Below are 23,476 nucleotides of genomic sequence, written 5' to 3' on the forward strand. Positions count from 1 at the left end.
GAATCCTGACAAGTGAGTTCTCCTAGAATCCCCTACCCTTGATATCACACTTCATATAGATTATGGTTCAAATGTGAAATGTCTTGGGTTATGTGTCAATGCATGGTCCCCAGCCGGTAGCACTATTTCGGAAATATTTGGAATGTTCTGGAAAATTTACAAGATGGGGCCCAGTTGGAGGAAGTTCACTTGGAGGCGTGCCTTTGAAGGCTATCTCTGGTCCCCAACCCCTTCCTCTCTGGTTCCGCTTCTATGAATAGCCACCTCCACATGCATACACTGCCATTACACTCTGCCTTAGTGCATGGGAGCAAGCAATAAGGAAGGGAAGCTATGAAGAACACAAACTGCTTAAACTGTTTTGTTTATATCCTGCATTTTGTCACAGTGAAGAGAAACAAGAAAGGTAGCATATCGATGTTTTCACTCCTTACCACTCCTGGCATGATTAGCGAGGACCCAGAAAGCCAGTTTGGCCAAGACCCCTCGCCCCTGATGTATCTGCTATCTTCATCCACTGACACTACCCTGCCTCAGCAATAAATCCCAGCTGCTCGTGCTGTGTTCAGAACGCTCTTCTATTGCAAGAGCTCCTGATTAAAACCTGGTTTGATCATTTTCATATTATCAGATTGTGCTGAGTCTGAGAGGAAAAGGCCCTGAAGAACTGGGAATACTGGGTCGGCTTTCCAGAGGTTCCGTTGTAGGGCTGTGCGCAGCAGCGAGCATAGGCTAGGCGTTAGAGACTTACGCGCATGCTCACAACAACCCTGCAGATAAGATGTAGTTTATTTACAGGGTAGTGGGCTGAGGCAGAAAAGGATTTGCTGGCGATGTTAACAGGCAGTGAGTGCCCTGCCTCCTTCTCAAGTCTCCTGTCAATCAGAGGTAGTGGAGCACACCTGAAATCCTTGCGCTTGAGAGGTTGAGACATAGAAGTGTGGGGTCAAGACCATCCGAAATCTCATTTCAAAAAAAAAAAAAAAAGACAAAGAAAAAAGGCTTCTGTCCAGTAATGTAAAAATTTACGTTCTCTCCTCTGTGGTCCTGAAAAACAAGAGAGCTCTTGGGAAGGAAGTCCTTTTGCCCTTAAGATAGTTTTCCCGTTGAGGAATCAAGTTGAAATCTGAGTAGTGCCCACTAGGGGGCAGCAGAGACCGGCTGTGCCTTGCTGTCTCTCCAGCTCTTTCGGCTTTTTTTCACTAAGGTCCTTTGGTGAGACTTCTTCAGTTATTACTCATTACTCAGTCGAGCTCGTATAAGTGATCATTTGACCCTTGTGCATTCTTTAACGTAACATATATTAATTTAGGTTAGGGAGACTGTTTGGTGAATAAAGAAACCTGACACACCAAGCCATAGTAACCTGAGTTTGACCTCAAAATTCACAAGGTGGAAGGAGAGGAACAACTACCAAAACTAGACTTTTGGCTTGCGTTCAAGCGTGGCGTGTGTGCACCTAATACATCTTTAAATAATGTATATCGCCCTTGGCATCCCTAAGTGATAGTCATATATCTGTTACCTTACACAGAGGGGAGCCACAGTCGAGAAGTGGAGAAGTCCCCAAAGTCCAGTCACAAAGCAATGACAAAGTCAAGCTTTGAACTCATTTGTTCAGACTCTGAAGTCTACCCTAGTTCCTTCAGTTTGCCTCCGGGTCTTGTTCCGTGGACCTCTCTGCAGACCCACCTGCTTGCTGTTCCAAACACTCCCTAAGTGCTGAACACCACTGATCAGGGGATCTTTAGGGTGATGGGAGTGATTGTGAACAAGGCAGGTGGGTCCCTCCCTTCTGATATTTGCAAACTTCACTGCATGATATGACATGCCCACTCTATACAGTGTGTTTTACCTGCTATGCGTAGGTCTTCAATCCTTGTCTGTCTTCTCTCCCTCACGGTGACTAGCCTTTAGCCTGAGGTCTACTGAGGCTCTGCCTTCATGAGCTGGCCCATACTGGGCAAGTCCCTGAGGCCCTTGCCTATGCATAGCACTAGGTACTGATGCAAGTGTCCACCTTGAGGAAGTGTTGTGAGGGTCCAGTGTGTTAACTCACCCAAATGCTTATCACCATCACGGCTTTTGTGGTGGTTTGGATAGACGTGGCCCCAAAAGGCTCAAATATTAGAATGGTTAGTCTTTATAAAGTGGTGCTACATGAGACAGACTAGGAGGTGTGGCCTTGTGGGAGGAAGTGTGTCACTGGGGTGGGCTATGGGTTTCAGAAGCCCAAGCCAGCCATACTGTTGCACTCTCTTCCTGCTGCCTGGAGATCTAAATGTAGAACTCTCAGCTCCTTCTCCAGCACCATGTCTGCCTGCATGCTGCCATGCTTCCCATCATGACTGTAATGGACTGAACCTCTGAAACTGTAAGCCAGCCCCAATGAAATGCTTTCTCCTATAAAGCATTTAGTTGGCCATGGTGTCTCTTTACAGCAATAAAACACTGACTAAGACAGCTTTCCACATTTTGTTTTGTTTTTGATTTTATGATAGGTATATGCACAGAGGCGTATAAGGTTAAATTCAATTTAAAATTCCCAGTCTTAGCCTTCCCTCTGCAGCATTTCCTTTGGAGGGCGGGCTGGCTGACTTTATGTCAACTTGACACAAGCTAGAGTTATCTGTGAGCCACCATGAGGGCACTAGGAACAGAACTTGGGTCCTCCGCAAAAGCAGTCATTGCTCGTAACCACAGAGCCATCTCTCCAGCAGTTTGCCACTTTGAGCCTACTTCTTTAGTGTTTTGGGGTGCACAGCCAAGGGCGAGGAGATGCAAAGCTCTGGGGCAGAGACAATGGGGTGTAAGGAGAGGCCTGAAGCACCCTCATAGAAGTAGGAGGAGAGAGGATGGGATAAGGGGTTTCTGGAGGGGAAACCGGGAAAGGGGATAACATTTGAAATGTAAATAAATAAAATATCCAATAAAACAATTAAAAATTTAAAAAAGAAGAAGAGGAGGAGGAAGAAGAGGAAGAGGAGGAAGAAGAAGAAGAAGCCTGAGTCAAATCAGTCCACAATGTCTGCTGGGAACAGGGCTGGGCAGTCCTCAGGAGAGGTGTTATTCCAGGGAGGCCAGGGGAAATTTCCTACCAGCTGCCACGAAGCTGAGATTGGGGCAGGGAGGCAGAGCTGAGATGCCAACTTCTGAGAGACTGTGCCAAGGACATGTGGGGAGGGGATTTCCCATAACAGCCACTACTGAGACAAGAATAAAGCAGGGATGAGCACCAAGCTACAAGAGAAATGGGAGCCCAGCCTTGGGTGGAGGTGAGAGAGCTGACTGTGTGTGAGTATCTGAGAAAATGTCTGCGTACGTGCGTGAGGGTATGTGAGTGTGACTGTGGATGAGAGTTAAGTATGGGTGCTGATGGGTACAAATGTATATGGTAGTCTGAATGAGAAATGGCTCCCACGGGCTCATGTGTTTGGTCCCAGATGTTGGTGGTCTTTGCCAATAATATGGAACATTTAGGAGGTGGAAGCTTGTTGGATGAAGGATGTCACTGGGGGTGGGTTTTGAGACTTACCCTATTTCCTGTCCCCCTCTCATGAAATGTGATCTGTCTTCTTCCTGCCCTGCTTTCTTGCCTAAGTTGCTTTGGTAAGAGCATCTTATCACCACAACAGAACAGCAACTAATACCTTGTGTGAGTGTGTTTGCGTGTGTAAATATGCATGTGAGCATAGATGTGTGTATTTGTTCCACAGTGAACATCCCTAATGTGAGGAATACTGGGCCAGCAGAACTCTTCCAGTCTGTGGTGTTCTGTGACTTCCAGACCTTACGGCGTACAATTGATGTGACAAGTTGGTATCACAAACCCTTTAGAAAAATGCTGCACCTGGGCTTACTTGGTCTCTTTCAAAAAAAAAAAAAAGGGAGGGGGCCTTAAAAGCCAGTCACAAACTATGGATCCTAACACAAACTATAGTTCCACCTCTAGACAACATTTCCCTCTTCCTGTTTCTTGAGACAAGGTCTCACTATATGGCCCAGCTTTATCTCGAGCTTATGAGCTTCTGTTTCCACCTCCTGTCTCGACTGTCCATGTGGCTAGGACTATTAGACACTTTTGATATTTTACATATAGAAATGTTTCCTACAAAGCAGTAAAATTTAAGAAGAAAGAAAGAAGAGAAAAAAGAGAAGAAAGAAAGAAAGAAAGAAAGAAAGAAAGAAAGAAAGAAAGAAAGAAAGAAGAAAAGAAAGAAAGAAACCACTGAAATTATTAGAAGCGGTCAGTTCACATAAGGGCAAATGTGTTTAAAATTCCATGTGTGCCCATGTCTTCTGTAATTACAAGGTATCATTGGAAAGAACAGTGAGATGCATCTATGAAACTATTAAGCAAGTGGGTTGTAAAAAGAACTAGAAAGTAAACACTTTGAAAAAAAAAAAAAAAAGAACTAGACACTCCTGGAGAGTGTTGTCAGAAGAATCGCTTTCCTGCAGAGCAATTTAGCGTTGTATCAAAACAGTATCAACAAGCATGCAGATTTTGGCTCCAAAGAACATGCTTCAGTGATACAAAGAACTTATGAAAAGAACACACGGTTCAGTGTCTTATGTGGTCATGCACATCATGAAATAGTCCAAACAGTGATCAGAGATTGGTTAAATCAGCACCCATCCCAATTGAAGAGTCAAGTGACCATTGAAATATTGGTGACTATTAAAGCTGACATCAGGACACCCATCACCTATGGCAATTTCACAGTATTTTTTCCAGTTCTATTAAATTTATTATTTTTCTTTACTTTTTAATTTTTTTTTTTACTTTTTTTTTATTGGATGTTTTATTTACATTTCCTATGTTGTCCCCTTACCCCATCCCCCACCCACCCCGGAACCACCAATCCCCTCACCCCTCCTCCTTCTTCTCTGTGGATGTAACCTCTATCTACTCCCCCCCACTCCCACCTCCCCACCCTCAAAATTCCCACCCCCTGGGGCATCCAGCCTTCATGAGGTCAAGGTTCTCTTCTTCCACCTATGCCCAGCAGGGCCCTCCACTCTTACATATTCAGTTGAAGCCCTGGATCCCCCCCCTAAGTGCTCCCAGGCTGGTGGTTTAGACCCTGGGAGCTGTGGTTGGTTGGTATTATTGTTCTCCTCATGGTGCCGCAAATCCTTTCAGCTCCTTCAATCTTCACTCTAACTCCTCTATTGAGAAACCCATGATCAGTTCAATGGCTAGTTGTGAGCATCTGCCTCTGAATATGTCAGACTCTTGAAGACCTCTGAGGAGACATCCATATCAGGCTCTTATCAGCATGCACTTCCTGACTTCCACATAAGCATCTACCTTTGGTGACTGCACATGGGACGGATACTCAGGTGGAAAGGTCTTCAAATGGCCCCTCCTTCAGTTTCTGTCCCTCACTTTGTCTCCATATTTGCTCCCTTGAGTATTTTGTTGCTCCTTCTAAGAAGTACCGAATCACCCCCACTTGGTCTTCCTTCTTTATGGACTTCATGTGGCCTGTGAGTTGCATCTTGGGCATTTCAAGGTTCTGGGCTAATATCCAATAATCAGTGAGTGAATACCATGTGTCTTCTTTTGTTATTGGCTTACCTCACTCAGGATGATAATTTCTAGTTCCATCCATTTACCTAGGAACCTCTCGAATTCATTGCTTTTAATAGCTGAGTAATACTCCATTGTGTAAATATACCACATTTTTTGAATCCATTCCTCAGTTGAAGGACATCTGGGTTCTTTCCAGCTCCTGGCTATTATAAATAAGGCTGCTATGAACATAGTTGAGCATATGTCCTTATTATATGTTCGAGCATCTTCTGGGTATATGCCTAGGAGTGGTATAGCTGGATCCTCGGGTAATGCTATATCCAATTTTCTGAGGAACCGCCAGACTGATTTCCAAAGTGGTTGCACCATCTTGCAGTCCCACCAACAATGGAGGAGTGTTCCTCTTTCTCCACACCCTCGCCAGCATCTACTATCACCTGAGTTTTTAAAAATTTATTTATTCATCTTACATCCCAATATCAGCCCGCCTCTCCTCCCAGAACCCCTTCACAGATATCCTCCCCACATTCCCCTGTCTCATTTCCTCTGAGAAAGGAAGCCCCTCCCCATCACTCCCAACCCCACCCACCCTCCTTCTCCTCACATCAAGTCACTGCAGGACTAGGCATATCTTCTTCCACTGAGGCCAGACAAGACAGCCCAGTTAGGGGAACTAGATCTATAGATAGGCCATAGATTCCGGAACAGCTCCTTCTCCAGTTGTTAGGGGACCTGCATGAAAATCAAGCTGCGGATCTATTGCATATGTGCCTAGGTCCAGCCCATGCTAGTTCTTTGGTTGATGGTTCAGTCTCTGGAGGCCCCCAAGGGCCCAGGTTAGTTGACTCTGTTGGTCTTCCAGTGGAGTCTATGTCTTCTTCAGTTCCACTAATCCTTCCCCCAACTCTTCCATAAGACTCTCGGAGCTCAATCTAATGTTTGGCTGTGGGTTTCTGCATCTCTTCTCATTGGCATCTGGGTAGAGCCTCTCAGAGGACAATTATGCTAGGTTCCTGTCTGCAAGCCTAAAATAGTATCATTAATAATGTCAGGGTGGGTTCTTGCCCATGGGATGGGTCTCAGTTCGGAGCAGTCATTGGTTGGTCATTCCCTCTGTTTCTGTTCTTTGTCCTGGCACATCTTGTAAGCAGGACAAATTTTGGGTCAAAGGTTTGTTTTGTGGGTGGGTTGCAGTCCTTATCCTTCCACTGGGAGTCCTGCCTGACCACAGGAGGTGGCCACTTCAGGATTCATATCCCCCACTGCTAGAAGTTTCAGCTAGCTAATTTTTCTGCCCTCCTAATTAGTTATCTTGGAGTTTATCCCAAGGTGATACAGCTTAGGTTCAAAGATGTGCACTGCCTCAGATACTTCATGATACACTAAGGAGCTGAGTAAAGTACTGGGGTAGGAGGAAGGGTATGGGAACCATCAGAGCAGCAGGCATTCAAAGCATTCATCTACTACCTAGGATACACATGTTAACTCATTTCCTCTGTGCATTTATTTTCAGTATTATTTAGTTTCAATAATTTGACACAGTTGTATCACCCAGATTTTTTTAAAAAATAAATAAATAATTTGCAAATTATGCATAGATGTTTGTCAGCACGTGAGTCTATGCATCCTGGAGCTGGAGTTACAGGCAGTTCTGACCTGCCTAACATGGCTGCAGGGACCCAAACTCAAGGCTTCTGGAGGAAGAGCAGCAAGTGTTCTTAACCACTTTCGTTCCGTATCAGTCAGTCTTGATGCTATTCACCATTGATATTGTGTTTAGGAGGACATTCCCCAGCTGTATTAGCCAGGGTCTCTAAGGAACAAAACTAACAGAATGTGTCAGGAGAGAGGCCAGTGAGAGTGAGGGCAAGTGCTAGAAAGTGCAGCTTCCTTCTTTCCTGTCCTTTTACGTGGACTACCCATGAGAAGGTGTGGTGCAGATTTAGGGTGGATCCTTTGAAGTCAACCTATATGGATTTAGGGTATGGCTTCCACCTCACATAATCCAACCAAGAAAAATCCTCCACAAGTGTGCCCAGCTGCTTGGGTTTCAGTTAATTCCATGTATTGTCAAGTTGACAACCAAGATTAGCCATTGTTCTATCCCAGAAGTTATCACCATTCAACTAAATATAGAGCGTTTCACTTTAGAAAATGAGAAAAGCCAGTCTATGTAGAAGATGCACATAGATCTTGGTGTGGTGGTGCACACCTGCAATCCCAGCGCTTGGAAGGTAAAGGCAGGAGGATCAGGAGCTCAAAGGTATCCTTAGCTACATACTGAGGTTAAGGCCAGCCTAGGCTATATGCAAACCCAAACCAAACTAACACACATGCACAAGCAGAACCCTGTCTTTGAGACTTAGTTCTTTCCTAGTGTGAATTCTTGCAGTCCCCTGTGGTTTGTGTGGTCGCTTGGCTGCACGGGCTGATCTGATAGGCACAGGCTGATAGTCCCATTTTTCTCAAGCTGTGTTCAAGCACACCTCTGTTAACTCAAGCTCTCTTAGTGACTGGCAAGCTAGTACCACCTTGTAAACACTGATAAACAGGGATTTTGCAGTCAGGCTGTTCAGCCATTATTGCCTGTGCTTCCTATAGTGAAAGGATTTATTCTGTGGAAACAGAAGTGGTACAACCCAGGGCTTCCTTCTGCACACCCATTTCTCCCCACTCTCCTTCCCTGACCACTCGCAGAGGAGATTAAAGCAGTGACTCTTCTCTATCACTTTCCTCCTCTGCTCCTGTGTCCTTCTCTATTGATGGTCTGGAAACACAGGGAAGAACGGAGGAAAAAGCTTTGGAAGTCTTCAGTAGTACGTGCTGTAAAGTGCTTCTAAGTGTCCTGTGTTGTGGCAAGGGTTACGTCGACTCACTGGCATTTAGACTTGTTTAGATTTAGACCATTGTGAGGTACCCCTTACTTACTGTGATCTCAGCCAAGATTTTCCAGTCAAATACTAGTGGAACCCCTTCCTCCTGCACCATCTGCCTTTGGAGGATCCCCAGCCGCTTTGAGACAGGAATCCACCACTGAGAACCTTCAGTCATCTGGGATTGACTACTCCAGCTTTTTACACAATGTAGCCAGACCAACTTCTACCTGGGTGCAGAGCTCATAGAATTCCTTTCTCACCCTGACGGCCAAAAGGCAGAAGTGTGTTCTCAAGAGGCTGATCTTTGCCATTCTATGCTCCAAGGTGAGCTCTCACCCCTGTTTTCTTTGGACACCCTTAGTGGAGGCGCTTTATTTCCCCTACCCAAGGCAAGCAGGCCTCCAGTTTTCTCTTTGCATGGCCACTATCCTCGAGACCAATAAGCTCATGGACTTACATGTATGTGTATGTGCATATGTGTACATGTATGTATTGCAAGTGTGTATATACACATATGTATGTGTATGTATAAATATAACTGCAGCATGTGCTGTGGGCATGAGTGTGCTACATGTGCTGTGTGTATGTATACCTATGTGTGTGTATGTGTGTCTGTGTCTGTGTGTGCATGTGTGTGTGTCTGCAGTAGGTAGGAGGTATGGAGTTTCTTGCAATCACAGAAGATTAATCACAGGGAGATAAAAGTGGTTTCTCTAACCAGGCAGTGGTGGCGCACGCCTTTAATCCCAGCACTTGGGAGGCAGAAGCAGGAAGATGTCTGAGTTCAAGGCCAGCCTGGTCTATAGAGTGAATTCCAGGACAGCCAGGGCTACACAGAGAAACGCTGTCTCAAAAAAAACAAACAACAACAAAAAAAAAACCCAAAAACAAACAAACAAAAAAACCCCAAACCCCAAACAAAACAAAACCAAAAAATCCCCACAAAAATAAAAACAAAACCAAAAAGAAAAAAACCCCAAAAGTCTCTAAAAGCTGACTTGATAACCAACATTCATAGTAGCAAGCAAGTCATTTAATTCCCTTTGTCAGTTGTCTCCGGCTCTCTGTTCACAGGGCAGCTTATTTCTGTGCTGTTGGGGCCGCGGTTGGGGTTACATCTCTTCTGCCCACTGCCCACATGTCATGAGGTCATCTGTATTTTCTCATGATGACTTTTCTGCTCCCTTTCTGAGCAGACTGTTTTGTTTGCTTTTATCTTCTGCTGTGGTTTAGGAAGGAGACGTCTTATTCTGAGTAGGACTAATTATCATCATTAGTTTTTGTTTGCGTTCCTAACCCTGCAATTACAGACCGATCAATGTCTAGGACAACATACCGAGTTTTCCTCCCACGGGGAAGCAGGAGGATCTGTACAGCTTCTCCTACCTGCTCCTCCCCTGCCTCTGCTCATCAGGAGTCTATTACAGAAACCCAGCCTTCCTCTCTGAAGGCTCTCATTAGCTCCTGGTTACCCTGCCATTGCCCTCAGGCTGGGCTGATAGCTGCAAAGCTTTTTTCATATCTGTCGTTTCAGGCCTTGCTGCCAGCTCTTCTGACACCTCTCCCTCATTTTAGAATTCTTAGTACTGTGACATCTGGCTTAGAGATCACCTCGATGGCATCTTTTCAGGACGAGCACCCAAGTACCATCCATCCCACTCAAGTCTTGGATACCAGACCTATTTTCTTTTGCTCTTATTCTGGGTGGTATCTGATACCTTTTTTTGGGGGGGGGGACTGCTTAGTTCCTTTCTGTTATTGCTTTAGTGAGTTGGGGACCTGGGACAGGAGAGAGGACTGGGTGGCAGTAGGGGAGCAGCTGGATAGCTTCTGATTCTTTAGCCTTTGTGTCATCAAGGCTAAGTGCCCGTTTATCACACTTGTGGCAAGCCTGCTTCCTAGGCTCTAAGAGTCTCTCAGAACGACGCTTATTACATCTGGCCATGCCCACAACTCTTCTGGGATTCATTTAAGATGCAGCATGTGGGACTGGAGAGATCACTCAGCGGTTAAAAGCATGTGCCGTGCTTGCAGAGGACCCGTATTCAGTTCATAGCATCCGTATTAAATGTCTTATATTAAGTGTCCATATTAAGTGTCTTGCAGTGGAGTGCCTGTAACTCCAGTTTCAGGAGACTCTGAAACCTTCTTACCTCTTGGGTACTCATGTGCACATTACACACACCCTCACACATAATTAAATAATGAAATAGACTTATTTTATCCCATTGCATATGTATATGTATGTCTTAGGGTTACTATTGCTGTGAAACATCAAAAGCAACTTGGGGAGGAAAGGATTTATTTCACTCACCCTTCCATAGAACACTTTATCATCGAAAGCAATGAGAATAGGAACTCAGGCAGCCAGGAACCCAGAGGCAGGAACTGATGCAGAAGCCATGGAGAAGTGATGCTTACCGGCTTGCTCCCCATGCCTTGCTCAGTCTGCTTTCTTATAGAACCCAGGGCTACCAGCCTGGGGTGCACCCCCACACACACAATGAGCTGGGCTCTCCCTCATTGATCACTAATTTTTAAAAATGTCCTACAAGTTTACCTATGGCCCATCCTTATGGAGACATTTTCTCATTTGAGGTTCCCTCTTCTCTGACGACTCTATCTTGAATGAAGTTGATATAAAACTAGCCACCACAGTGTGCTACATGTGTGCAGACATTCAGAAGCCAAATTAGGGTTGGGCATTGGACACCCATTCCCAATTCCCTGCTGAGCTGAAGTTATGAGTGGTTGCAGGACAACCAAGTCTGGTTCTTAGGAAGGGCAACATGCACTTAACCACTGAACCATCTTTCTAGGCCTCTGAGTGTTATTTATTTATTTATTTATTTTTGATTATTTGTGTGCCTGTGCCATGTTTGTATCTGTGTATGTACATTCGAGTGCTAGTGCCTACAGAGGCCAGAAGAGGGCATCAAATGTCCTGGAACTAGAGTTAGAAGCTATTGTGGACCACCCAATGTGGCTGCTGCAAAACAAATGCAAATCCTCTTCAAGAGCTAATCCATTTGTCCAGCCCTAACATCTGCCTTTCACTGGGGTGGGGGGGAGTGGGTGTGGGTGTGGGGTGCTGGGATCTGCATCCAGGTTCTCCTGTTCACACATAAGCACTTTCCAGAACAAGTCATCTCCTCGGAGAAATCTTTTAAATAAAATAAAACAGAATGCAGCATGCTTTGTGCCCATGGCAGAGGGTGCTGAGAGTTTGAATTTCTTTTTCTCAGTGCAGGGGACCAAACCCAGGTCATGCTTTTTTCTATTGAGCTAAATCCTCAGCCCCAAGAGCTTGTGTTCCTGACACTGGTGCTAAGCAGTGGATACTGGCAGGACTGTGTGAGCTCTCTGGACACCATTTCGATTGTGATAGATGCTCTTGGTGTTTTCTGGGACCAGGGAAGCATCTCTCCCCACTCCCCTATTCTCTCTCTCTTTCTCACCCTCAACACAGTCTGTGGCCATGGGAACCTCTCTTCTTCAGGAGGTACCTCTCCTCCACTGCATCCGATTCATTTTCCTGCTGTGAGGAAAGTAGGGAGTCTCCTACTTTCCCAGACTTCAGGGTGGGGACTTGAGGTGGAGACAGTAGGATCCTGGTGTCACTGGTAGTGGCAAAAGGGAAATCTAGTCAACTCCCCATCCTGCACACAGAACTGTCTGTGGAAGCCAACAGCTCTCTTAGATAAGAAAGACAGATGGTCCCTGTTTGCAGGAGGCCACCATTGGGGGGCGGGGGGAAAGATAAAGGACAGCTCACAGAAGCTGCAAACCCTAGGATTCTGGGCTGGATTCAGGGCCCTTGCTTTGTGGAGCCCCTGCAGAGTGATTCTCATGAGCAAAGTGGGAGAGAATGGGGAGTGGGTTTGCCAGGTGGAGGAGACACAAAGATTCTAAGCCCAGGAGAAGTGAGAGATGGGAGGGAAAAGAAAAGTTCTGTACACTTGGGGCCTATCTGGGGACAGGAGGTAAGTAATCGGGATGGACATGTGGGCATTTGCCACCTAAGGACACTTTTGTGCCAAGACTATCCTGTTAGTCATGAGGACAGACTCTTCTGAGCTCTTTGGTTGGCTTGCCAATACATTTAAACAGATGCCCTTAGCTCTAAGCTTCTTGACCACTCAAGGCCGGGCCATGTTCTCCCCGAGTGACTCACCCTCACTGATCTCTCCCAGCCTGCAGGAAGTTCCCCTGCCCTTTTTATCTCTAGTCTGTACCTTGGGGTCCTCAGGAGGCAATGTCCTTCTGAACCTTCATCAGTGCATCTTGTTCTTTCCAGGAAGCCTCTCCTGCCTTCACCTCTTCCCCCAGGCTGGTGCCATCAAGTGCATCCAGCCAGCCAGTCAGCCTGCCTCCCAGCTCCGTCTAAACAGTGGCAAAGAGCTTACCTAATGCCTCCACACTTGCTCTTTGTGGGAACCTGGTGACTGTATCAGAAGCAACCAAAGGTTCTCAGGATCTGCCCTGGTCACCCTGCTTCTTTGGATCTAGGTGGGCATGGTAGTCATCTGCCAAAGGCCTCTCTACAGTTCTCTCAGGTGTCTTTGTGACTGACTGGCTGGGCACTTATTTGTACAGTTATAGGACAGTCTAAGTTGATAAGGAAAAAAGTGTATCAATTTAAAAAAAAATAAAAATGTGTTTCACATTATCTTCTAAATAAGCCCAACAATATAAAACTACTTGCTAGTGTTATAATTTGTTCTATTTAAAACACTCTAGTGATTTCCAAATCCCATGCAAATTTTGGTGTTTTGCTGTGGAAGTCTTTGATTTGACATGAACACTTCTACTTCTCTCTTAGCGACTGTTTGACACTGGAACCTATCTCAGCTACTCTTCTACTAAAGTGGGGAGGGAGAGAAAGAGGACTGAATGGGCTGAGAAATCTTAGGGATCCTGCCCCCACCACTGGCTCCACCATTCATCTGACCCTGTCCACCTTCCCACAATCCCTCTTGCAAGGTAACATGTTTCATGTTCAGATGTCCTCAAGTTTTCAAACCCTGGTATTACCCCTGCCTGGACTGTAAAGGGCCCCTTTTTTGTCCTACATAACTCCTAGGTGAACTCTGGTATCCCCACCCAGACCATTGACCTTCCTGATGATTCTAGATGAGAAAAATTCCTCCCTATTTAAAGACTCTTGCTCCACCCCTCCCTGGGCATGCCCTGGCATATTTTACTCTTTTATGTTGCTTTCTCTGCATGGTGTCTGGCATAGTACAAAAGTGATTGCTTCCTGATGCTAAAGCTTCTCCTCTGCTCCCTGGCTTCCCTGTTTTTCTTTCTCTTCCGTCTCCTTTCTTTTCTTGAAACTAGATCTATTTTTAAAAAATAGAATTTATTTATTATAGTGTGTATGCATACCTATGTGTCTGTAGGTATCTGTGTGTGTCTCTGTGTGTCTGTCTGTCTGTGGGTGTGTGTGTGGTTGTGTGTCTGCATGTCTGTGTGTATGTCTATGTGTGTGTGTGTATGTCTCTGTGTGTCTGTATGTGTGCATGTCTGTGTGACAGTATGTGTGTAGAGGTCAGAGCACAACTTTCAGAAGTTGGTTCTCTTCTTTCCCCATGGGTTTTGTGGATCAAACTTAGGTTACCAGGTAAGGAACTTTACCCATTGGACCATCTCATGGGACTAAATAAAACAGGACCATGAAGCTCCTGGAAGGATTCAAAGTAAAAGAAGCACACATGACCAGAGTGGATCCTGGAGATGTTTTATTGCTTCTGACATAGTCTCCAGGAACACCATGGAGGTACTATTGATGCAACTGTAGGTAAGCTGTCTGTAGTACAGACTGTTCTCCAATGCACAGTCTTCCCGCCTCATCCTCCTCAATGCTGAGATTACAGATCTGATTCCTCATATTTAAGGATGACATTTCCATAAGTCTTGGGTCCTATAATCTCCGCTGTATTGTTTATATAGTATATCCAAGGCTAGATCATCTGTTTCCTGACAGCTTAATACCACTAACCCAGTACTAGCTCCCTTAAGTGAATTGTACACACCTGAGCTCACACTCTATTGCCTACCCTAGAGGCATAGATTTTTAAAATACCAATGTGTAAGTATCAGCAGCTTTCTGGACAGTATCAAGAAAAGACCTTTCCATGATGGTGGTCATGTTTTATATCCATGCAGTTCACAACAGTAGTCATTAGACTCCTATGGAAGTGGAGCATCTGCAGTGTGGAACTATATTTTAAATTGTTCTTAAATTAACTATAAGCTATTATCCAAAAGTGGTCTAGACCGTCTTCCTCTGCTCTGAGAATTGTGCCTCCTTCACTCCTCTCCTGAACCCATCCCACCTCTATCTCTATCCCTTATCCAGAGCTCAGGTTGGACTTGTTTCTCTATCTCTATGCCCATGCCCCTCTCAGCTACAGAGTTTGTCGTCTGGTCAGAATCTGCGAAGAAGGACAGTTGGTCGTCTAGCCCTGACCCTGATACCTTCCCTAGATTCCCCAGTAGGAAGGGTAAGCTTGAGAGCATCCGAATGACTTAGGGACATGTGGGTGAGACAAGCACTGTCTTGCCTGGTCATGTGAAAGGCATCTTCTCTGCCAGTGGACCCTTCTATCTGCTCTTCTCAGTATTCCTGTGGGATGCCTGAGGAAGGTGGGATTCTGATACATAAGTAGCTCTTGGGAACAAGACTAGGAACCAAGTGGGGCAAACTCAGGTGATTTTTATCTTACTTTTCCCTAGATGACCGGTTTCACAATGAGACCCACTATACCGGAAAATGAAACAAGCAGACAAGACAATGACATTCTTTGTATGTTTAATATGGTACAGCAGGATTTTTCCAAACTAGAGCTGATGTCCTTAGCTCTGGGCACACCTCCTCCCAGTGGTCCAAAGGACATCTTCTAATATAATACTTAAGATGACTCTTCACTTCTCTGACAGTGACTTCTGGAAGTGAATATATAATAAATAAATAGAAAATATACTTTTGTTCATGGTGACACCTTTAAGGAACATTTACATACAAAACATGCTGTCCATCCAATTCACGAGAAAGGGCCAGCTGTTTAGCCAACAGGACAGACGAGCCTTTCAATCAAAGGCCCCTGACTCAAGGGCAATGCTGGTGAACAGAAAGGACAAGAGCAACTTTCTAAGCAAGAAAGACTTTTGGGCTACCAAGAAAATGCCTGTACATCGACTCTTGGTGGATGGTTTAGGAAAGAACGCTTTCTGTACAGAACCCTGTACTGTTCAACATATGTACAACCCAGAGAACTTTCCAATAGGTATTTGCCGAAATGAACTGAGCCAAAGACGTTCAACATTCATGGCCACCTGAAAGTGATCGAGTCTTAAGTGGTTCACAGTGTGAGACCCTCGCATTGAAAATTCAATGAAACTTTGACAAGAGAAAACATGAGGTCACTTTTATCCCCTTCCCCTCCCCCTCATCTCCCCAGAAGATGTCTTTCCTCTGACACTGGCAACTGAAGCCACTATGTCTTAAGAGGCATGGTCCCACATCCACCTCCCAGCAGCTGGAAGACCCATTCAGTGGGAAAGACCCCCTGGGAGTTGGCTCAACCTGGAGAGTGGGCTCTGGGATTAAGGCTCCTTGACACCACTGGACAGAGGAAACCAAAGCAAGTCTTCTTTGAAAGAAAGAGTCTTTGATTGTGGAGGAAAGGGGACCAATCCCATTCACAAAACACCGAGAAACCCTGATGTCTCTCTCAGAAGAATATTGAACAGGGATAGTTTCCACTCATCTGGGCATCGAAGCTATTTGCTCAGACAGAGTGAACATACACTGAAAGACCTTGGACTGGAGCCAACCATTCTCAGATCCCCACAAGGAGCCAATTGGCCCAGCAGAAGCACATTGGCGTATCTTGATGCTATCCACTGGGCATACCAGCACCACTGTGGAATAAGGTGGCACCAAGAAAATTCCACAGTCATGAGTAGCCCATGCCCACGTATAACCAGTAGTGTAGAGAAAGTGGCAGGGCTGCTGCCCAGAGGAGAGTGGGCAGTGTATACTGAGGGGCAAGAGGGAAAAGCCCTTTACAAGAGACCATTATATTCTGGACCTCTTCTCCCCATTCCAGGGGATATGCTTCCCTTCCAAAAGCAACTTTGAGAATACTGGATTCCCCGGGCTAGCCACTGAGGCAGTGTGGTGTGGCAGTGGGTGCTGAGCTTGGGACTCAGGGACCTGACTGTGTAGGTCAAGTACCATTTTCCTCAGATATAGGTACAAAATGCTGGACTAGATGGCCCTTGAGCCCCCCTCCCCCCACCAAGGTCCTTTCCATCTCTGACACTCAGGTTCACTGTGGTGTGGGTATGTTCAGATTTCCTGGAGTCTTCTGCTCATCTCCCAGCTGAAGTGCACTGGAGATCCATTGTAGAGCTTCAGGTCTGTGAACTTCACTCCACTCTCTCACAGAGTCAGTGAGGCCTGGCTGGAGACCAATCTGAACAAGTTTCTGTGCATTGTAACTCAGTCCATTTCTCTCTGCAGACCTTGCTTCTCTATCCTAAGTGGGTCAGCCACATAGGACAAGAGGTGACCTGGCATGACGCAGATGCTGCAGATGGTGGCAGCAAAGCCTTCACCTCTGAGCCATGCCAGAGGCCACTTCATCTCTTCTCCATCATCTCGGTCCTTTACTCCTGCCAGGACCATCACCTCTCAGAAGAAGCCTTCCCCATGTTCCTGGGTGTGGTGAAGTTCCCCTCCTCCATTCTACCTCTGCTCAACTGTGTCACTCCCTTTGGGGCTCAGAGTGTGCTGAGGCCTGGCTGCCTGTCACTGGTGGACTCCCCGGTGTGAGCTCTCACCTCTCCATTGTTTGTATCCAGGGCACTCAGTGGAGATGTCAGCTACAGTGATTACTTCTACTGATGGGCTCCAGACTCAGAGCAAAACACAGTAGAGTTCTGCAATCTCAGGAAGGACAAACAGGAGCCACCTAGTCCCTGTCCCAATGTGCCAGCTGAAGTCTCTTGAAAAAGGATTCCCTGTAGACAGGGTTCCATCTCCTCCCCAGTGCAGTCTGCCATGATGGACAGCTCTTTCTGCACGACAGCTCCTAAACCCAGGAAGCCATAACCTCGCTTATAGGAATAAAGATGTTCTCCCTCCATCTGCCACTTAATGTATCTGAAAGTGACTGTGGAAATCTGTGAGTGGTCCCATTATCCAGACCTTCTCCCAGGTGGGTTCAGACTCCTGCCCAAGTGGCCCTTTGCCGCCAGCACAACCCAGGTCTCTTTGTACGGTCCCCATGCCTACTGATGAGGCACAGAGTGGAGAGAAGCACCCAAGAGGAGGTTGTAGCGTCGGCCAACACTGCCCAGGGGCTGCAGGTAGACTTGAGTAGGGGCAGGTGGCAGCACCAGGGTCTCTGATATCTGTCCCTTAGCCCAGCAGAGCTGAGATCCAGGGGACCCAGCCATCCTGTCCCCGGCTGCTGTAGGGGACCAGCCTGGGGGTGGTACCAAGTGGCAACTCTCCTTACAGCTTCTTCTTTCTCACCACAGGGATGGGCACCACTTGGAAGATTTTGGCCTTGTGTTCCTCAGTCTCCAGAGTCACCCAGATGGGTCGGAAGCTGCCTTTGAAGCCGACGAACGCCATCTTTTCTATAAAGTGAGGAATCACATGGGTGAAAATAATGAAGCTATTAGAGAATTGCCACAAGCCATGCCTTAGCACTCCCCTTCAGCGTCCTCTGTCCCCAGAGGGCAATCCCTTCTTAGCAACACTGGGCTCTGGCCCTCAAGAGCAAGCTCTTATAGCCCAACTGGTGCTAGGATTGGGTATCTTTTTGTCTGGGGTGTGTAGGCATCACTCCTGAGCCTCATGGGCACCTCAGTAGGGTAGAGGCTCTGTGTGCTAAGGGAGAGCTATGCACAGCAGGGGCTGGGGGGCTGGAGAGGAAGAGTGCTGGTAGGACTCCTGCCTGCTTTCTAGCTGACTTATGATCACCAGAAAGTCGCTGTATCCTATGATCCCACCTGTGAAATGGTGGCCTTTGTCTTCAAGATCTCAGCCTGGGCTCTGTTACTCTGCAGCTCTAGAAGGGAAGGATTGTCCTAGGACAATGACACACTGTGTGGGACTGAGTAAACGTCCAGACCTTAGGCTTCCATGCTGTGTGCTGTGCCCTGTACTTCAGTGACTTGGAGGTCCATGTCTACGCTCAGGAGTGGCCCAGGCTGGGGGGCAGTGTACATCTATCAACTCTAGACAATTTGTCATCATATATCTGAGGTGTTGGCAACAACGTCTTAATTTAACACATAGGAGCCCCAAAATAGCCTTGGGGTTTGCAGGAAAGGACTTTGATTCTCTTTCTTTACTGGCTGCTGGGACAGGCTTGTATCTTTCCAGATTTTTCTCTGGCTGCCTGGGATAAATATCTGTATGATAGGCTGCTGGTTTTGATGTTCATCATAATCAGGACACAGATAGTTAGGACCTGGTTCAGGAAGGCAAGGGTCCGTATCTTAGCTAAAGCTAGCACCTCACTATGTAATTGTAGATTTCTCCCTTTTCTGTAGAGGGAGCTATCCTTGCTGCCCAAGTTATTTGTGAATGCACAAGATAATTATTGAAAGTTTGACAAGGTGCAAGCCTGGAGTCAAACGGTAGCTGTCATGGTCACCATCGTCCCCACATCTGCTCTCTCTCATTTATACCTCCCTGGGACCTTACTCCGAACAATCTATGACTAATAAGCAGCACATGGGTATTTATATCTGGCTAGATTTATCCAGCATATCCAGGAAGTCTGGGTTGGGTTTCATCGTAAACTAGTCTTTGGGATTTAATTCTCTCTTCTTTTCCTATCTTAGAAGACACAAAAAGACCTTTCAAACTGTAAAAGATGCTACAAAAGCAGGTATCACCTGGACTTGTGAAGAGGATGCAGATCCTTGGCCAGGCTGAGTAGTCAGACAAAGGCAGTTTCTAATGATGCTTTCACTGAATAAACAGCCACTTGTAGAGCAGAGGGCCAAATAGCAGTATTCTACCAGTGTCTGGTCATAAGGAAAAATGACTGTGCTTTAGTGCAGGGATGGTAAGCACGTGGCACCAGGCCAGGAGGCCACTGACCATGTCAAAGGTTTGGGGGCTGTACCCAAGCCTAGTGGGAAACAATGTCCTTAATCCAGCAAGAATAATGACATCTCCACACCATCTGCCCTGGTTTTGAGGTCACTTAAACCCCGCTCAGACTTACCTTTCAACTTGAGACCTTTGTCTGCCCCAAGCTTTTCCAGCACCCTGGTCCATGGGCCTCTGGTGATGTATCTGCCCTTGGATGCCATGAGCACTATTGAACTGAGGGGGAAGAGACTGGTCAGATGACAGGAATGAGAGGAAACTCCATTGAGGGATGTGGGAGGGATGCTGGCCTCAAATAGGACCTGAGATGGCAGTTCCACTGCCGGGCCAGGGACTTGAGAGAAGATATCCCTCCCTTCATCTTAACCAACAGACTCTTTCCTCTCAATGGCAAATATCCCCCAGATCTGCCCACATCTAAGATCCCTGGCCTTCTCAAGCTTAGACAGGGTTCTCTGCTTTAAACGTCTTCCAGTAAGCAGGACAGAGCATGTGTGAGGAACATGTTATCTCAGGGTGCTATACCAACACCTGTGTGCTATACCAGTACAGTGTGACATCATAGGCATTTCTTCCCTCTTTCTCTCTTCTTTCTCTCTTCTCTCTCTCTCTCTCTCTCTCTCTCTCTCTCTCTGTCTCTCTTCTTTCTCTCTCTAATTTAGGACATTTCATTTTCCACTTGAGATACATTGCTCATAAAGTTCAATGCTATTTCATTGTGTTGTGCATTTCTGTTTCCTTCCTTCTTGTTCTTCCTCCCCTCCATCTCTCCTTCCTCTCTCTTTTTCTTCCTTCTTTCCTTTCTGAGTTTTTTTTTTTATTTTGTTTTGAGACAGGGTCTCACTATGAGCCCTGACTGGCCTGGAATTTACTATGTAGACCAGGACGCCCTCAAAACTCACAGAGATCCCCCTGCTTCTGCCTCCCGAACGCTGGGATTACAGGCATACATTATCATTGCCCAGATAGTATGTACTTCTTAATTCAGATCATTTCAACGCTGTTTGGTATAAAAGCCAATGGGAATGAGATGATGGAGAAAGACAAGGCAGCTGCAAGGGAGCCAAGAAGGAATGAGACTGGGGGCTGGGGGAGAGAGGAGGAAGCAGCCATCGAAAGACAAAGCCATCACAAGTACTCAGAAGGACCGGGCAGCCTTCTCCCAGCAGGCCTTCTGACCTACAGGCTTCATTCCCATCTTATGATCATGCCCCACGTTAGGTTTCCAGTGGAACTCATATTCTCTCTTTCTTCTTCTCTTCCTGTCTTCCTGTTTGTGTGGATCTCTGGAGGTAGTGTGCGTGTAGAGGCCAGTGATACAGGATGATGTCAGGCATCCTGCTCTATCCCTCCACCGTATTCTCTTGATCCAGGGTCTCTCACTGAACCTTCTGCTACGCTAGGAGTCCTGAACAATCCTCCTGTCTCTGTCTCCCACAGGTTACAGGCACAGGTGTGGCCCATGGCTGGCTTTTTACACTGGTTCTAGGATCTGAGCTCTGGTCCCTCATGTGCAGCCAGCATGGAGTCCCTATGTGTATTTTAGTGAAGTCTGTGGAAGGCACTGAGCTTTGTGCAGCCCACCCTCCTCTCAGGTGCAGGAAGACAGGCCCAGTTTGAGAGCATTCTGGGAAGGGCACTGTGTAGTTGTGGCCTTTCCAGAATGGCTCTGTTGTGTGTCACCACCCTCTCTGGTCAGGCAAGATCTGCTTGCCTGATTTTGTCAATGGGAGATGGAGCAGCTACACATTATCTGTGAGGGCTCTTCCTAGAGTGTTTGCTCAGGAAGGCGGTGTGAGAGGCAGAAGCTAGAAGAACTCAATTTGCAAAAGTTGAGCTGGGAAGTCTGTTCTTCCTGCCTTGGGCTGCATTTAGCCCCCAGTTTTAAGAAAACAGCCTCTGTGGTGGTAGATTCATGCTGGGCCAGACATGGGGAGTGAGCATCACCCTCAGAACAGAAACAGGGCAGAAGCTCCACAGGACTTCCAACTTCCATCTCAGTGGAATTCTGTAACCACAGACCACAGTCCAGACATGGAAAAACTGTATGAGATTCTGGAACTTGCTGTTACCCCTGATTTTGTCCCACTGGGAACAGAAGGAAAGCTGTCAACAGGCAAAGGGCTAGTGTATAGTAAGGACCAATGGGGGTGGGGTGAGGAGGCTGTCTTGGACTCTTTAAGAAGGCTAAAAGAAGGAGGCCCAAGGGATTGGCAAGGTGAGGCGCATTAATGAGAAAGGATTCATTGCTAGCACATCCTTGGGGTGGATCCCAGGCTCTGCTCCCAAGAGGAAACTTCCCCATTGTTCAGTAGAGAATAAACACTGAAAGTCTTTGGCTGAACTAGTGAACTCAAAGGAAGGTCATATATTCAGGGTGGCCTCAGGGACAGGGAGATAGACTTGCTTAGCATACAGCTTCCTGGTATGAGTCACGTTACAGTCTCTCTGTCTGGTACATTATCCTCTTGATCACTTAGCCCCTGTGCCTCATGACATAATCTCCCACAGGTGGAAGGTCAGAGGGGGCTTCCAGAAGCTCTCCTCACTGTCTGAGGTGTGAGCAGCTGGGATCCTATGGTGTCCTGTGGATGGGTGAGGGAGGGAGGGATAAGTTCCAGGCTGGGTTTGAGCCACAGAACAGAAGCACCTCTCCCTCCCCACTCAGCTGCTGCTTCCCAGGAGGTCAGGGAGGGGTTGGTGGTACCCATTCCTGTCTGTGTATCCACTGCCAGCCTAAGTCTGACTCAGACCATCCACACTTCTCCTAGGGATGTGCAAGGGCTGCTAGGAACCCCACACAGCTCCAAACAGAACTCTGGGAGCTATTTCTCACTCTCAGCTTCTGTAATCTGGTTCATTTCAAGAAAAGGCCTGTGTCCAAAAAAGGCCTGAAACCTACTGATCTCTAGATGATAAATGTACTTTCCCAACTTGGAAAGCCAGATTCTTCTGTATGAACCTGTGCTTGAGAGCTAGAGTGTGGGGCTAGGGAGCTCACTCAGTTATTAAAACGTGCTCGTCTTGCAAACACAAGGACCCAAGTTTGATTCCCAGAGTTCAGAATGTAAAGTGTTTGTAATCTCAGTGACAGGGAAGTGGAGACAAGCATCAGATCCCCAGGGCTTGCTGTTGAGCCTTGATGACTTCCAGGCCAGTGAGAGACCTTTTTTTTTTTTAAAAAAAAAAAACAAATGCCTGAAGAATGACACCCAGAGCTGTTCGTCTTCTGGCTTCCACAGACATGTGTGCACACCCCTATACAGATGTGCACATTCACTTCCATATACATACATCCAAATATACTATGAAAGGAGCACTGAGGGTGGGAAAAACATACAAGATGTGACTGAGCAAAATCTATTCTCCAGAATCACACATGGAGTCAGCCCCTATCCACTTCCCCACCTCCAACTATGCGAGTGCACCCTAAAGGGTCCTTGTCTCCACTCATTAACAATTTACTAAGCACCTAGGGGTGACAGGTGCCACATGAATTGCATGAATTGCTTTCCACTAGCTTGTGGCTCTAGAGAGATTCCCACACCCACACTGTAGTTCAGGGACTGAACATGCATAGGTAAGTCTATTGTGGACTCTACATTAGAAAGTCTGCTTCCTTGATAAGACATCATTCAAGGCTTCTGTTTCTGTTTCAAGCAGTGCTCCAGTGGAGAATGGAGAATGGATAGGAAAAGACATCAGTGAGGAGAAAACAGGTGAAAGAAACGAGGAGAGGCTATAGAGGATCCTAGAGTTTAAGACACTCAAACTAACTTCCTGTTTGGGAGATGGGAAGAAAAGAGCCTGTCAGGAACCTATGGTCATGGTGTTAGTTGATCAACAGAGATAGAGCAGAGCAAGAGAAGACACTAGGGAGGGACCAGAAAGGAAGGCAGTGGACTGTTTTCGACTGTG

The 23,476-nt window shown here is 46.5% G+C and overlaps 1 protein-coding gene across 1 annotated transcript in view; it reads right to left on the reverse strand.

Moving 5' to 3' along the window:
• Positions 1–17,941: 17,941 nt before the first annotated feature.
• The window catches only part of Cemip (cell migration inducing hyaluronidase 1), a 65,760-nt gene continuing 60,225 nt past the window's right edge, over positions 17,942–23,476 (reverse strand). The window contains exons 27-28 of the mRNA XM_028774717.1: positions 19,674–19,774; positions 17,942–18,069 (exon numbers count right to left, since the gene is read on the reverse strand). Coding sequence (XP_028630550.1) covers positions 17,942–18,069; positions 19,674–19,774 — 229 coding nt within the window. The remainder of the gene's footprint in view (positions 18,070–19,673; positions 19,775–23,476) is intronic.

This window comes from Grammomys surdaster, unplaced genomic scaffold (genome assembly GCF_004785775.1).
Source record: "Grammomys surdaster isolate TR1022 unplaced genomic scaffold, NIH_TR_1.0 242, whole genome shotgun sequence".
NCBI lineage: Eukaryota > Metazoa > Chordata > Mammalia > Rodentia > Muridae > Grammomys > Grammomys surdaster.